We start from the raw sequence: 16,892 nt of genomic DNA, 5'->3' as shown, positions 1-16,892 counted from the left end.
GAATAATGTGCTATAGAATATTAATGGGCATTAAGGGCCGCTGTTGATTTGGAGATATGGGGCTCTAGAGGGAGAGGATATTGCTTCTGTTGAGCCCCTGCCACACTGCAAAAAATGACTTAACAAGCATCTTAGACTTAAGTTGTCTTGTTTTTTTTCTCAAGTGGAAAGTATTAGCTTGTTTTAAGTAGCTGTTCACCTGAAAAGTGTAATGTTCTTAGGCCATTGCCAGTCTTGAAATGAGTCAAACTGTCTTCCCTCATAGGTCATATTTTTGTAAGATTGTAAGTCTCAATATCAGATTAAAATGCTGGTTGATATTGATTTATTTTTTGTTTTTTGAAGGGCAGGTGACTTGCGTCAGTCTGTCTGTCTGTCTGTCTCCAGACCCACAGACAGGAGTCTGTGTGCGGTGGAGCCTCTCGTTCTCCTCAGCTCTGAGTTAGATATCGCCTGTCTGTCATCCCTCTGTTTTATGCCTCTATGCTGTTCAGAGGCGAGAGGCAGGAGGGGGAGGCCTAGCAACAGTGCCAAGCCAGCCCATTGGACAGTTTTATCTCCATGCCTGGCATTGCTAATCTACGGCATTCCCGTTTTTTTCCTCTTGCACTGTGACGGATTAAAGTGAATAAGTTCATTGTTAATAATTCATGTTTTATTTTGGTACGTGATCCATTTCAAGGCCTCTGGGCACCTTGTTTGGGCTTTGAGGTAAATAAGTGAAGGTCAGCTTCGGATTAGCCTTTTATCGAGAGCGCTAGTGAGCGGAGGTGGCATTCGTTTTTCCACAGTTACTGCCTACCTCTCTGTCAAAAGCCTGTAATGTGGGGGGGGGCGGTTGGTGTGTGTGTGTGTGTGTGTGTGTGTGTGTGTGTGGGGGGGGTTGGCAGGGCGGGTTGCAGGCGGCTGTCAAAGCAACGACAACCACAACTCATCCCAGCTTTCAGACAGAGAACATGAACTGTGCTTGCTAAATCACTCCCCAGACAAAATGTCCCTCCCCCCTCCCCCTCCTTCCCTCTTTGCTAATTAATCGACCTGCCCTAATGGCTGCCGCGGTGTCCTTTTTCCTCAGTAGCTCTAATTGTCAGCCGCTGTCCTTTAATATGTGGAGAGACAGAGCGAGAGAGTCTGTCTTTCTTCCTCTGTGGTCTCCCTCCTTTCTCCATTACTCTCCTTTAGCGAGACTGGCTCTGACAGGTAACCTTTTACAGGAGAGGAATTAAAAGCTCTCTACCTCTCAACCCAGCGTCACAGGCTCTGTAGATCAACCGGGCCTGGGTCAAATATGTCATTGTTTTGGATTCGAATACTTTTCTGTGCTCGATTGATCTTGCCTAGTGCATTTCATCCAACCAAGAGGACCAGAAGTCGGGGTTTGCACTTTTTGACAGTATTTCATGGGTTCCAATACACCAGGCAAGCTCAGTAAAGTGTGGATGGCCTGTCTCCGTCCAAACGGCAGGAGAGTAGTGGTCAGTAACAGGGTGACCGTGCTGGGCATACGCTGCCCCTGCCTTATTCTCGGCCTTGCCCATTTCTGAATATTAATAAACAGCATGAAACTGCATGGTTGGGGTTTCGGGGGCAGGGAGATGCGTTGGTGGGTGTCAGGAACACGGAGGTGAGAGTCTGCGGGATCCACGTGACTCCAGCCCCCGGGCTCTGTCTCAGCCCTGCTGCCACCGCAGTGATGACCTCATCCCTGTCACCTGCACACGCACTCCAAACAAGACTGTGGAGGCGTCAAGAGGTTCAAGCTTATCGATCTCTACTATTTTATTGCATGTGTTGGATGTTCTTTTTTAAGAGTCTGCTTACTGCACTGCATACAGACTGGAAGATGGGTGGTGCTGTCTCATCTGATTTTCATATCATTTCCGTTTGGCTGCCCAATAAAGAGGCTAATTTAGACTATCAATCAGGCCTTGAAATTGGGCCACAAGTTTTGAACCACTGCCTTCTGGTTATTTATCTTAATAAGGATGATGTGTTTTACTTTTTGTGGGACACAGGGAAGGATGAATTGAGCGAGAATATGTAATCGCATTGCACTCTTGACTATCTGTCCTCTTACGGGAGCTACGTACGTGTCTTTGGCACATATTGCCAATCTTTCTTCATTTTACTTTGCGTGTATAGTACAGTGTCTCCTGTTTTGGCTTGTGCAGGGTCAGTTATCCCCCCCAACTCTCTTTCTCAGCCAGCAAGGACACATCACACACATAGAAACTTCCTCGCTATTGCCCATGTGTGTTACCATAGCTACAAAGAGGCTATCTCTGACCCAGTCAGTGACAAGCTTTTCATCTCTCTAAATCTCCCTGAGCAGTATCAATCTGTCAGCATCCAGGCCTGACTGTCCTCTCTGCTGCCATGCAAATTCAGTCTTTTGCTCTCAGATTCCATTGGGTCCAGAAGCCCTGAACCCACGTACAGAATCATGGAAGCTGTGTAGGAGCATAGAAGTAGTCATATTATGATATGAATGGTTCTAGAATAGTGGAAGCTATATAGAAGCATAGAAGTAAAGGGTTCTAGAATAGTGGAAGCTGTATCGAAGCATAGAAGTAATCATTATGATATAAAGGGTTCTAGAATAATGGAAGCTGTATAGAAGCATAGAAGTAATCATTATCACTTAAAGGGTGTTAGAACAGTTGAAACTGTATAGAAGTAGTCATTTTATGACATCACAGGTTCTTTCCCCTGTTCTGTTATGATTGTAAGACAGCCCAGTCTCACCCCAGCCTCTTCCCTTGTGCTGTGTTAAATTGATTAAGATTTAGCAGGACCGACTAATGGGAGGTGTTCATCCCTCAAAGTGAATGAGGCCATTTTGTGAAAACTGTGTAATTCTGGAGTGTGTGCACGGGTGTGCACGTGCGCGGTCGGCTGAAGTTTCCACCCCTCTTTTCAAATTGAATTGAGACGGAAAGTGAGGGGGAGGAAGGGGGGGTTGGGGTGGGAGTGAGAGAGCATAAGAGAGAGAGCCTTTGGTGAGCCTGAAATCCCCTGGCGACACATAACTCAATCAATGGCCAGGACACAATTACATGGCCCCGCCCTCAGCTCAGTAAAATCATAGCCACGCATTTCTATTTCCATGGGTTTATTGACAGGCATGTTGGGAATAGCATCCGGAACTCACATAGGCTTTCTGTCACTTCTAATGTGTAAGGGCTCACAAGGCAGGATGGGCTAAAGAACATGCAATGTAACTCACAAGGTAACAAATATATAACGTATGAGACTAACCGTGTTTCAAAGGTCCTTAAGTCAGATGGAGGAGAGGAAGGGATTGGCTCTTTAGATTCACACACACACACACACACACACACACACACACACACACACACAGACACAAAAACAAAAACCAAGAGGGTTAATTCCCTTTTCTTCCTCAGGATGATTTTAGAACATTGTACTGTTGTTGCTATTCGAGGAATTTGAGCATGAAATTTTAGTGTTTTATTTTCATTTGCCCAGGACATACAGTTCTTGTAGCGTCATGGTAATTATATTTTTAAATCAAATTTATGTTTGTCAGTGTTTGAGTCTGGTATTATTTAATGTGCACATTTTTGGCAATGCTGTGATGTGAGCTCTTGCCAAAAGCATTTGTAATGCAATTACACAAAATGGGTGGGTGCCTTTTTTGTTTTAGTTTTTGGAGTGTATAATTGATTTTATGAAATAAGGCTCATGCTGATGGAGAAAGAATAGCTGTCTTTTGTAGAACAGTACATAGCATGTTTTCTCTGTTCATAAAACAGTGTGTACTGTACACATTCAGCATTTGTATAGGGGCGGTCTGTAACGTAGTGGTTAAGGTACATGACTGGGACCCGCAAGGTCGGTGGTTCGATCCCCGGTGTAGACACAATAAGATCTTGAGCAAGGGCCCTTAACGCTGCATTGCTCCCGGAGAGGATTGTGTCCTGCTTAGTCTAATCAACTATACGTCACTCTGGATAAGAGCGTCTGCCAAATGCCATTAATGTAATGTAATGTAATGTCATTTCTGCCTGTGTGCCTGTATGTGTATGCATGTCTGTGAGAGAGAGAGGGCAAGAGAGGTGTGCGCGTGTGCATGGTTGCATGTGCTCCTCTGCTCTCCTCTGCAGGTTTAATCAGGTTACCTGACTGATGTTTTCTGCTCTAATCCAGTTGGCTGGCGGGCACGTGAGCAGACTGAAGTGGGGGTGGGGACCATTGTCTTGCAGACATGCGTCCTAAAAAAGTCTGCATTAGCACAGCTCCGAAGAGCCCTGCCTGTTTCACTCAGACAGCTCAGAGAGAGCCTTTACAGCGAGACAGTGCCAGGAACGTGTCACTGGATGTTTGAGTTATAATCTGGAGGATGGTGACAGAGTGTTTCAGTAATACTTTTGGGAACACCAACAGTCTTAGCATAATAATATCTGTCTGGGCCAGGTCTGAGGAGCGTGTGAAAGACAGCATGCGGAGCACTGTGTTTGCGCGCTTGGATAATTGCACATATAGCCAGTGTGTGGTAGCCCAGCATTAAGTGGGAAGAAACAGCTGTTTGGCTCAGGTGGAGGCAAGGCATGTGACCCTCTGACCTTCTGTGGAGCGTATCACCGTTTTCTGTTTCTACAAGTAGACAATACCAGTTTTGGATCCCAAATTTGATTGAAGAATTTTATTGTCTAAGAAAACAAGACTAAAATGTTGTGATGTATTTCATGCCAATTCTTGAATATCTTCTGTGGTGACAGATTTCATAAATCCGTTATTAATTTGCTTATCATTTGCTCCTGTCTGTGTGTGAAGTGGCCATATAGTCATTTCCCCCTCCTCCTCTCTCTATTTTCTCTCTGTCTCTCCCCCTGAAAGTCTTCCTTTATGACTGGGAGGAAAAAACAAGTATTTTTCATTAAGTCCCATCTGGATAGCGAATTGAAATTGAGGTAAATTGGTGCTCTCTCTGGTCCACAACCCCCCGCCCCCCCTCCCTTCCCCTTCTTTTCTCAGGGACGATGCACACGTGAGAACTGCAAGTACCTGCACCCCCCGCCTCACCTGAAGACGCAGCTGGAGATCAACGGCCGCAACAACCTGATCCAGCAGAAGACTGCGGCGGCCATGTTGGCTCAACAGATGCAGTTCATCCTGCCTGGAGCCCAGCTGCAGCCAATAGTGAGCACACATCAATTTCACTTTCACATGGCAGCTTTACTGTGGTTGGAGTGGGGGGGGGGGACTGGTGGGTGGTTGAAAAGGGACTGTAAATGGAGGAAGGAGTGTGTGTGTGTGTGTGTGTGTGTTGGGTGGGGGGGCTACAAATGTGACCTTTGACCTCCACGCCCTCCCAGACGACGTTCCCGGTGACCCCGTCCCTGGCAGCCAGCCCCAGCATGGCGTTCAGCCCGTACCTGGGTCACATGAGCCCGGGGATGGGGCTTGTGCAGGAGCTCCTCCCCAGCACCCCTGTACTGGTCCCAGGGAGCCCCACCGGCCTCGCCATGGCAACCAGCAGCCCCTCTCAGAAACACCTGCGCACCGACAAGCTGGAGGTACCTGTCCGTCTGTCTGTCTGTCTGCTGCACTGGCTTTTTAAGCCATGAAATTTAAGAGATACGACACGACAAGGAGAAGGATCCAGGAGTCTGTATTATATCACAAACTGACAGTTGAGACAGTTTTGACTAATTTCAAGAGCACACAAACAAGTAAATATGTGTGTACCTTAGAACAAGTAAATATGTTCTGCTTGAGAAGAAAATAAGATCTTAAGTCTTATTAAAAGACTAAAACGCTTGTTAAGACAAACATGTCTGCATTTCGTTGTACATCGCTCCGAATGGGGCGTCTGCTAAATGCCTGTAATGTAATTGTATTATGTATTACATTACATTACATTACATTTGGCAGACACTCTTATCCAGAGCGACGTACAGTTGATTAGACTAAGCAGGAGACAATCCTCCCCTGGAGCAATGCAGGGTTAAGGGCCTTGCTCAAGGGCCCAATGTAATGTAATGTTCTGCAGTGCAGCTGCACAGAGACAGCTCTGAGAGGCAGACCGTGTGCGCAGCCCCAGTGACACGCCCTGCCCTGCTCTGCCCAGGTGTGCAGGGAGTTCCAGCGGGGGAACTGCACGCGAGGTGAGAGCGACTGCCGCTACGCCCACCCCCTGGAGGCTGCCATGGTGGACGGCAGCGAGAACTCGGTCATCGTCTGCATGGACTACATCAAGGGCCGCTGCACCCGCGACAAGTGCAAGTACTTCCACCCCCCGGCCCACCTGCAGGCCCGGATAAAGGCCACGCAGCACCAGGCCATGGTGAGGGCGGCTGTTCCCCCGTAAAGGCGTTTCGGTAGCTGTGCTATGCTAACAGCTTATGACAAGTACAAAGCTATGTAATTAGTCTCCTAATAAAAATAATGGTAAAGATCCTCACATATAGCAAAATAAGTATTTAGAATAAGTGTTGGAGCGACTCTACATCCATTAAAATTTATGTATAAAAAAAAAAGCAACTGAACATTTCTTTTAGGTCACAGATATGAGATTAGACTGCTGGTGTCAGAGTCACGACTGGTAATTGTTAGAGTTCTAGAGCATTGACTTTTGAATTTTGAAAAGAAACTGCAACTCTTCAGAGGGTTAAAACTCACATGCTCTTTGGAAAAATACACATACTTTTTGTTTTAAACAGACGCTTTTTGTTTTAAACAGACACTTTTTGTTTTAAACAGACGCTTTTTGTTCTAAACAGAACATTTCTTCCAACTTCGGTCCTCTGGAGTAATCTTAAATCATTCGACCGCTTTTTAAGCCGTTTCACACATTGCGTTTGAATATTATATATTATTTGCATATTATCATCTGCTTATGATAAAACATTTTTGACAGCTTTTGGTGAGTTATTGGTTTAACATGTGAGAGGGAGAGCGGGAGAGATTCATATTTGTTTAGTCAAGTGTTGCAGATCTGAACCCTCCTCCCTTGTTTCATGTGAATTTCTCATTTTGAAGAAGACGGTTTCCACAGAGAGGGAGATGAGAGCCAGTCTTGTTTATATCCATCTCCCCCGCTTCCAGTGACTGTTTGAAGTTTTGTGCAGAGAGAATGTTGATGGGGAGGCATCATTTTGAATTAGAATATTTTTGAGGAAATGGGGAGCAAGGGGAGAGATGTTTTTTCTGGCACTTTGAACTCTATGACTGTTGTTGCCTCAGTCTTCGGTTTTGAGGGAAATCCAGGAATCTGCATTACAGAGCAAACTGACTAGCATTGTGGCAACCGTGTGATGTGTGTGTATATGTACACTCAGTGCACACTTCATTAGGTATTTATTAGACTTATTTTTTGCTGCTGCAGCCTATCCACTTAACAGGTTTGATGCATTGTGTGTTCAGAGATGCTCTTCTACATACCACTGCTGTAATCTGTGGTTATTTGCGGTACTGTCACCATCCTGTCAGCTTTGACCAGTCTGGCCCTTCTCGAATGACCTTCTTAATTAAATTAAGGCATTTTTGCCTGCAGAACTGCTACACACTGGATGTTTTTTGTTTTTCGCGACATTCTCTGCAAACTTGAGACACTGTTGTGCGTGAAAATCCCAGGAGACCTGCGATATTCAAACCCCCCTGTCTGGTACCAACAATCATTCCAAGGTCAAGGTCACTTCAATCACATTCCTCCCCCATTCTGACATTTGGTCTGAAAAACAGCTGAACCTCTTGACCATGTTGGTGTACAAGTCTACCTAATAAAGTGCTCAGTAAGTGTATGTATGTATGTGTGTTTGTGTGAATGTGCGTGTGTGGGTGTGTGTCTCCGATCCTTGACGTCTTGTGCATTGCGGGTTCTGAGGAGTCTTAAGATTAGGGCATCCCTTGTGATCTTATCTTGCACTAATTCTGGCGTGCAGTTCAGCCACACGCAAGAGGTGAGAGGACTATCTGTGAGCCGGTTTGTGTTTCATTTTTCATCCAATCATGTCCTTTTCTGTTACTCTGTTCCCTCCTTGTGTTGCTATACTGTTGAGGAACATTCTCCCTTTGCAGATATGGGGGTGGCTGACTGTAGGCTGATATTTATAGCTATGGCGGAATACATTTACTGCCTACGTATCAGGAGACACTGTTGATTGGTGGTTGATGGGAATGAACGACTGATACAGTGTTTGTGACTTAACTCTTCAGAACAGTCTCTTGCAAATGTCTGGAGAACCTGGTTCACTGTAGAGCACCCTGGTATTCACTCTGGCGTGTGAAGGTTGATTATGTTTTTCATGGCACTTTGAATTGGGTACAGCCCTCAAGGGTTGTCTGTTAACACAGATACAGACACTGCTCCAGTGGTCATTTTTCATTTTTCACTGATTAAAGCCTACAGCGCAGAAGCCGTTCCATCATATTCTGAATCCCAAACAACGGAGGACTCAGATTCTCTGATTCTGAGATTAATTGCTTGTGTCTTGCATACCCATCTGCCATTTTGTATGTATTTTAATTGATGTGTTTGAGCTGGAATAATCGCTGCGACCCTGGTGTTTATCCCGGCACCTGTGTGGGAATGTGCTGAGAAGTGTCTGTGCCTGTGGAGTCATTTCTGGAGCTGTTTAATAAGCCACGGCTCTCCACTCAGTCTAATTACATTGTGCTGTGTCCCTTACTTTAATTAATGAGTTGAAGTGTCTTATTTGTTTAAAATTTCTTCCTCAGCATAATGAGTTTAGCCATCACAGGAATTAGCATAAAACTGAAAGTGAGGCATGAATATGGTAAATTCTTGATTAAAATCCACCCATCAAAGTTCAGGGTTTGGGGGTGTTTTGTAGTCAAATGGAGCAGAGGAAGTCAGTGCGCTAAAAAATGATACACCATATCTGCCCAGTAAATTAAGGTTACAGATTACACGTATTAATATTGAATAAATATAACATAATATTATTGATTACATTGACGTAATGCATAATATTATACTTTAGTACTTTACAGGTGTATCATTTTCTAGAGTGTAGTACACTGATCCGTTGTTTTAGACAGGGAAGTTGTCTGGAACTGATTGGTCACTGTAATAGGGTTCAAAGTGAGTGGTAGGTAATTAGGAACTGTCTAGATTCTAGCTGATTTCTCAGGAATCCCTCAACCAATTAGAAACAGGAGACATATGTACGTTGCCAATGGCTCTGTCGAGGGAAGAGGCTGTTCGTACTAGTCCACACTAGGAAGAAAATAACGAAGATTTTCATGAATTCATTTCATTTAAATTTTAAATGAAATGAATTGACTTGGATGGTAACATACAGTGAGGAGTAACCGACTGAAAAAAGCCCAGATTGTAAAATGTAAAATATTAAATAAATCATTTGAACAAACTCGAGCCGTGTCCAGTGCGTGGCTAGCGAGAAGTGGTCATTGCTACTCTCTTTGTCCACTCTTCAGAAATGAAAGGACAACCTTGGAACCAACTTGGAAATTCAGCCATTTAGCACCTGACTGTCAAAGGAGTAATGACACAAAAATGCCAATTCACCTCGACACAAGGACAGCCCAGTGCTCAGTGCTCAGTCAACGTATTGTCAATATGAACGATTTGATTTGTTTGTGAAGCAAAGCTAAGTCCGTGAAATATTTAAACAGTTTTTCCCCGTAAGGCGCAACAGAAAGCAGCAATGAACATGAGGAACTGAGAATTTAATCTGCATCATTGAAAGCTCTCTCAACATAAGTCTGTGGGCTTGTCCCTGTTTCATCCTGTTTCTCTCTCTCTGTCCTTCTCTGTCTCTGTCTATCTTTCTCTCACCCATACACTCTCTCTCTGTCTCTCTCCCTATGTCTCTATGTCTCTGTCTCTGTTTCTCTCTCTCTCACTCTGTCTCTTTCTCTCCCTCTGTCTCTCTTTCTCTCTCTCTCTCTTTCTCTCTCCCTCTCTCCCTCCCTCTCCTCTCAGGCCCTGCCCCCGGGAGCCCTGCAGCCGCTGCAGAAGAGGCCCTCCCTGGAGAAGAGCAGTGGTCCCCCGGCCGTCTTCAGCCCCAGCATGTTCCACTATCAGCAGGCCCTGGCCAACATGCAGCTCCAGCAGCCTGCCTTCATCCCCACAGGTGAGCCCAGCCCAGACTGGTCGAAACCGGCCTAAACCGGCCGCAGCTGGCCTACACAGGCCTAACCTGCCAAAAACTGCCTTATTTCAACACTAACAGCACTTTGTACTGAAGAGTTCCATGTCTATTTAAGTTAAAGGGAGTCATTCTGTACAAGATTAAAGAGAAGGGATTATGTACAGAATGCAGTCATAAATTCACTCATGGTTTGTCTCTGTGAGATTGTGGAGTTTAAAGTGTGGGGCTGTGATCCCAGACCTGTGACACATGGGAATTGTAGTCTTGTGGGGAGAGTGTTGAGGAAGGTTGTAGTCAGATTTAATCATCTTTGTCATCTTTGTGTGCTGTCTGACACAGGGTGTGTAGCAGGGCATTCTCTTTCTCTCTCTCTGTTTATCGCTCCCTTGCTCGTTCTCTCTTTTTTCTCCTCCACCACTGTCTCTGTTTTTCGTTCTCCATCCCTTTTCACCCCAAATCCCTTGCGTCTGTTTTGGCGTTTCACACTGAAATTTACCGCTTCGAAAGTGTATGTGTTGCTAATCAATGACCATAGGAAAAGGTATAGTCTATATGGAGAGGAGTTGGTAGTCTTCCCCTAAAGGGTTAATGTGTCTTGAGGTGCTCCTTATCCAGAGAACACAAAATACTTATTTGTTTGTAAACACTGATTAAGACGATGAGACCTGATGTTAGACATCACTCTTAATGGCTTTCATTTCAGCTTGTTTCTAGCTGATATTTCATGCCATATATCATAATTACACAATATGTTTTCTAACTGTGCTTATGAGATATGCGACACCAGAAACCGTATTAAATGTGAATGAAGGTTACACTGAACTTAAACACAAAAGTAATAAAAAAGAACTCTTCAGGGCCCCTTTTAGCCGGCTTGGCACATACCATACAGAGGTTTTCCTGGCAGGGACATACGTCAGCACCCTGAAAGTATTGCTCTAGACCCCCCTGTTTATAAAACATGTGGCCCCCCCCCCCCAAGCTGTAGGCCCCTAGAATTGTCCCCACCTCTCACCCCACTAGTGATGGATTGCATTGCATTGCATTATTGGCATTTGGCAGACGCTCTTATCCAGAGCGACGTACAGTTGATTAGACTAAGCAGGAGACAATCCTCCCCTGGAGCAATGCCGGGTTAAGGGCCTTGCTCAAGGGCCCAACTTTTTGTGAAGGTAAACCACAGCTGTCCGTCCCGCACTCCGCCGTTAAGAGGAGCTTTCCGTGCAGTATCTCACGGATGAATGGGAGTGCAGAGAAAGGAGCCTCAGAGCGGCGCTGTGCCGGTCGTTTCTGGCGCACCGGGGGTGACGGTGACGCGGCGGTATTTGGCGGTTAGCGGGAGCGCTCGTCTGGGGCAGCGCTGTTATCGTGTGGGAGGGACGCTGTCAGAGCGCCGTGCGGCTCCGCTCCGGAATAGAGCCTCTCATCCGTCATCTCCGCGAGTGCCCCCAGCTCCTCACCACAGCCAGGACTTCCACCGCAGCCTGAAAACTCACCCTGCTCCGCTCCTAACTGCACAAATCCTCTGAGCATTTATTCTGGGGTCAAATGCCCATGTTTATGCTTCTATACTTAAAAATCTATTTGCTACTTATGGCTCTTTATTCTCAATCTCCCTCTCACATCTCCGAGGAAATTAGGGTATGTTTCCACTTACCAAGAGTAGTATCTGTCCATCCAGTATTTCTTGATGAAACCATGCAGAAATTAAGCTCTGTGTCTTTTCCTGAATAGCCATTATATTTGGAAAAAGGAGTTGCTGATGATCTTTTTGAATGTTAGGCGCGTTGAGGCCACATAGGGTCAGTTTTATCAGGGTCAGCTGCAGTGAAAGAAAGAAGTGATCCAGAAAACCCCTCACAATTCAGCAAAACTACACATACTACTTCTGATGAGTGAAAACAAATACCTTCATTTCATTTTTGGGTCAACTTCCCCTTCAATTTTATGTTGTAGGCGTATTATGACTATGGCTTATTGATATCTGATATACTTATTGATATATATATTTTGTGTGGTCTGGATAAGAGTCTCTGCTAAATGACCAAATATGAATGTGAGGGCACACAGTACACCTAGTGCCCCTCTTGGTCCTGTTGCCATGTCCCTATGTGCTGTCCTGTTGCCTTTTCCCTGTGTGCCTTCCTGTGCCGTGTCCCTGTGTGCTGTCCTGTTGCCTTTTCCCTGTGTGCCTTCCTGTGCCGTGTCCCTGTGTGCTGTCCTGTTGCCCTGTGTGGGGGTGGGTTGGGGCGGTGTTTTTATTGCCCATTGTGTGTGACTGACATTTTTGTTGCTTACACTTTGCTTACACTTTCCCCTGACTTGCACTAACCAGCGTGTTGTTGTTTTTTTTTTGTTCCATTTTGCTCTGGTCTGCCTTGATGTGGGGACTTTTATTGAACCAATCAAATCACCCCGCCTCCCCCGCCCCCCTTTCCCATCCTCTTTCCCTTTCTGGTCTTCTGCATGGCGTGGCAGGCTCTGTCCTGTGTGTGGCGCCCTCTGGAGGCGTCGGTAGGTACTGCTGTGATCACTTTGGGAGGGTGCATGCTGTCGGTGACCTGGCTCAGGAGAGGGTGTAGGTATGCAGTCTGAACACCCGGTTGAGCCATTACGCGTAGAGGAAAGTTGGGGGTTCCAGGGGGAGTGTTAAAATGACTTTGGGTATGGAGCTGTTAGAGTGTTCAGGGGTGAAGGGTCTACATGCTTAACCCCTTTCCACTCCGCTGGGGTTCCCACCTTTCTGCTTGTGCTTTGGATGTTGCACCCCAGTAGTTTTGCGCTGTGTGTGCCTGTGTATGTGTATGTCTGTGTGTGTTTTTGTGTGTTTGCATGTCTGTGTCCGTGTGTCCGTGTGTCTTGTGTGCATGTGTGTGTGCTTGTTTATATGCGTACGAGTGTGTGGCTGTCTGTGTGCGTGTATGTGTGTGTGTGTGTGAGAGAGTGTGTATGTTTGTGTGTGAGTGTGTGTATGTTTGTGTGGGTGTGTGAGAGTGTGTGTACAATTGTGTGTGAGAGAGTGTGTATGTGTGTGAGAATACAATATCGTCTGTGGTAATAGCTGGGCTGCTACACTCAGCTGAAGCTGTGCAGGAGGCCTGGTGTATGTCTCTGACCGTGTGTGAGAGAGTGTGTGTGTGTGTTTGTCGTGTGAGCGGGGTTGCTGCAGTGCAGGGCAGTACAGTTTGTACTCTCTGACTGTGTGTGACAAGAGCAGGGCTGGTGAGTGTCTCTGACGCAAGAGACAGTGTGTGAGAGTGTGTATGTATGTATGAAAGAGTGTATGTGTGTGGTAAGAGGAGGGTTGGTACAGTGCAGCAGGGCTGGTCTCTGACTGTGTGTGTGAGAGAGTGCATGTATGTGTTTGTGGTAAGGGCCGGGCTGTGTGTCTCATGTCTGACTGTGCCCCATGTGTTGTAGGCTTGTTGAAAGCCCCAGCCCCGCTGGCAGCTGAGGGCCACTGGGAGAGGCACCCCCACCCCCACCCCCACCCCCGCTACCTCTCAGTGCCTGGACTTACTGGTGAGGGGAAGCCACAGGTCCGTCCCCCCCAATACACACTCTTCTGTCCTCTCCCATGCTTTTCACTGTGACAGAAACACAAGGGTCTGTCCTCTCCCATGCTTTTCACTGTGACAGAAACACAAGGGTCTGTCCTCTCCCTAAATCACACAGTGTTTTGTACTGTGGCCCCACTGCTGTACCTCTGTTGTGACGCTAACATTGCCGCACTCCCAGTCCGTTTGAGCCGGGCTTCTCTTACTGTGGCTCTTCTCTGTGGAGCCAACACAGCTCTGAAAACAGACAGGTTTCCCAAATAAGACATAACTTGGCACTGTGTGTGTGTGCGTGCCTGCGTGCATGTGTGTGTGTGAGCGTGCATACCTGCGTACATGTGTGTGTGCCTGTGTGTGTGTGTGTGTGTGTCTGTGTTTGTGTGTGCGTGTGTGTACATGTGTGTGTGTGTGTGTGTGTCTGTGTTTGTGTGTGCGTGTGTGTACATGTCTGTGTGTGTGTTTGTGTGTGCATGTGTGCTCATTTATGTGTGTGTGTTGGTGTGCATTGGTGTGTGTGTGTGCGCGTGCCTGTGCGTGTGGGTATGTGTGTGTGCGCTCGTTTGTGTGCGTGTGTGTATTATGCATGTAATATGCATGTGTGCATGCATGCTTATTGTAATCTCAGTGTGCCTGTGTTTCATCTGTGGTCATTTTCCCTTACAATATGATGCCTTTTCTGGGTTCACTGACAGAAAGCATCTCCCCTATCCAAGTTCATCCTACTTTGAGTTTTAAGTGTGTAAATCTCATGAGGAAAGTATTTTATTACCCTGCATATGTTGCTCTTGTCTGTGGGGGTCACTGAAAAGAGCAATAATTTCTGTTCCTCATTTTATTTAGCCTTCATTTCTAAACCCTTGTCTCCTTCCTCATGTGTGTGTGCTGTAAAGTGTTGGGCCGTCAGATGCCCTGTTCTGACTTTCTTTAATGTTGTAAATGCTGTGTCCGGCATTTAATTTTGTTACTATTATTATATTATGATACTTCTCTCTTTCTCTTGTTTTTTTGTTCTGTCTTTGGGTTCATTTGACATTACTACTGTTCTGTTCCTTTTTTATTTAATTTGATAAAGTAATGTATTGTTAATTTTCCTTTCTTTTTTCAAATTTTTGTTTGTATTTCTGCATGTTTTCACCCTTCCTGGTTGAAACGCCCCATGCTGACGGTGTCACGTGACTTGTTGCCATCACCTCCTCTGCCCCCTCCCCCCTGCCCACCCCCTTCACATTGCCATGGTTACCATAACATCCCTCCTCCTCCCTTCCCACCCCAATTCACCACCGCCCCCCCCCCCCCTCGTCTCTACTCCGCCTCGTCTGAAAAAAGTTCCCATGATGCACAGTGCCTCGCCCTCCACTGTTACGTCGGCCACGACCCCCGTCACCAATGTTCCTTTTGCCGACACAGCCGCCTCCAATCAGGTTTGCCACCACCATTTTGGCTTCTCTTTGGCTTCCGCCCAAAGGGTCTCCAGCCCTGGTCCTTAGAGAATCTGTGATCCATTTACCATGTTATCCAAATCCAGCTCAGTGAATGCCCCGGAGTGATTGGCGGTCGTTCTGGTATTAGCTAACGGACGTAGAGGCTGGTGTTAAAGGCCCGCATGCATCAGCTTTCTCTTCCTGGTTTTAGCGTCTAAAAGCCCACAAAACCTTCGCAACGAGCAGTGACGTAGGTTTCTTGAAAAGTCCCTAACCTCTCCCCCTGTGGTCAAAAATATGCGTGTGGGCCTTTGAGAGCACTTTCTGCCTCCGTTTTTTATGAATAAATGTTGTCTCAGGCGTCCAATGGACCTGTTGAGTTTGAAAACGAAAGAAATTTAAGGATGGTTGGATTTGGGTTCTCTGGGACCGGCGTTGGATTGTCGGTTGTTTCAGCACAAATGTCCTCTGTCTCGCTGTCTCTGTTTCTCTCAGTGAGCTCCTGTCAGTGTTTGTTTGGGGCACTGTGTCTGTGTCTGTGTCTGGAGCACTCTGTCTGTATCCGTGTCTGTGTCTGGAGCACTCTGTCTGTATCCGTGTCTGTGTCTGGAGCACTGTATCTGTATATGTGTCTGTGATGGCACTTGCACGTGACTTACCTTTTTTCAGCCCAAGCTGGAGTAAAACAGCTTTTGCACTGAAATGACATTAATTCCCACGTCACTGATCTTCAATGGCATACACCACTCTGACATCACGCTGTGAAAAGAGGTCAAGTTGAGGTAATAAGGGATTTATCACACAATGTTGAGTTCACTATCTTTAGATCAGGAAGGTAGTTTTACGCTTTGTCCATACTTGGTAGAGGACAGAGAGATCTGCTTTTCTTTTTGGAAAAATGATGAGAAAATTATATTTCAAGCACAAAAGAAGTCAAATATACAATTTCTGCATTTGCTGCTTTTTAAAATTGTATATATCTATTCTATTTTTGTTATAGCTTTCAAAATACCTTAGTTTTTGATGTTCCTGTTATATTGTTATAAAGTTGAGTAAATACACTCAGTGATCACTTTATTAGGTAGACCTGTACACCAGCTTGTGAATGCAAACATTTAATCAGCCAATCATGTGGCTGATTAAAAATCCAATGAGACATCAATCCACATTGTTAATGAGAGAGGTCAGAGGAGAAGGGCCAGACCGGTCAAAGCTGACAGGAAGGTGACAGTAACGCGAATAACCACACATTACATCTGAACGCATCAAACCTCTAAATGGATAGGCTACAATAGCAGAATCAGTAAAAAAAAGTAAGCCTAATAAATACCTAATAAAGTCCTCACTGAGCGTATATGCATTCAAAACTATTCACCTTTAAGATAATAGGTCATAGAAAATGTTATGATATAGTTAATAATATCATACATTAAACCAGTCATCGATTAAATGTTGAATGACGGTAGTGCTGTTGCATCATGGTTAAGCACAGACATCAGTCCAGTTGATAGTATTAAAATAGCATTTCTCCTCATCGTACTTCTGCTTTTTGCTGAGATAAATACGGGTGCTACTGTTCCACATCCTCTGCCTTCATGAGAAAGAGGCCTTTTCACTTTGCAGGCCGCTGTGGTGAATATTTCTGTGAGATGTAGTTTCAGTTCCACACTCCCTCACTCTCTCAGTACAGTGCTGAGTGCTGCTCTCTTATCCCCTGCTTTCAATGTTTTGTCCTCACTCATCTCACAAATTGCTTAGCTATATCTTCTGCAAGTCAGAAAGTTTTGTTTAATACAGGTATTATTTTCTGG

At 45.6% G+C, this 16,892-nt stretch overlaps 1 protein-coding gene across 4 annotated transcripts in view; it reads left to right on the top strand.

The window, feature by feature from the left end:
- The window catches only part of mbnl3 (muscleblind-like splicing regulator 3), a 31,163-nt gene that overhangs the window by 4,244 nt on the left and 10,027 nt on the right, over positions 1-16,892 (top strand). For 3 of the 4 annotated variants that reach the window (XM_061236696.1, XM_061236695.1, XM_061236694.1), the window contains exons 2-5: positions 4,999-5,163; positions 5,340-5,540; positions 6,095-6,310; positions 9,935-10,085. In XM_061236696.1, the coding sequence (XP_061092680.1) occupies positions 4,999-5,163; positions 5,340-5,540; positions 6,095-6,310; positions 9,935-10,085 (733 nt within the window). Of the gene's footprint in view, positions 1-4,998; positions 5,164-5,339; positions 5,541-6,094; positions 6,311-9,934; positions 10,086-13,523; positions 13,643-16,892 lie in introns of all 4 variants that reach the window. The other variant, XM_061236692.1, reaches the window with a different exon arrangement.

Source organism: Conger conger, chromosome 3, assembly GCF_963514075.1.
Source record: "Conger conger chromosome 3, fConCon1.1, whole genome shotgun sequence".
Lineage (NCBI taxonomy): Eukaryota > Metazoa > Chordata > Actinopteri > Anguilliformes > Congridae > Conger > Conger conger.
The sequence above is the reverse complement of the archived record's forward strand: the minus strand, read 5'-3'. Positions and strand labels throughout refer to the sequence as shown.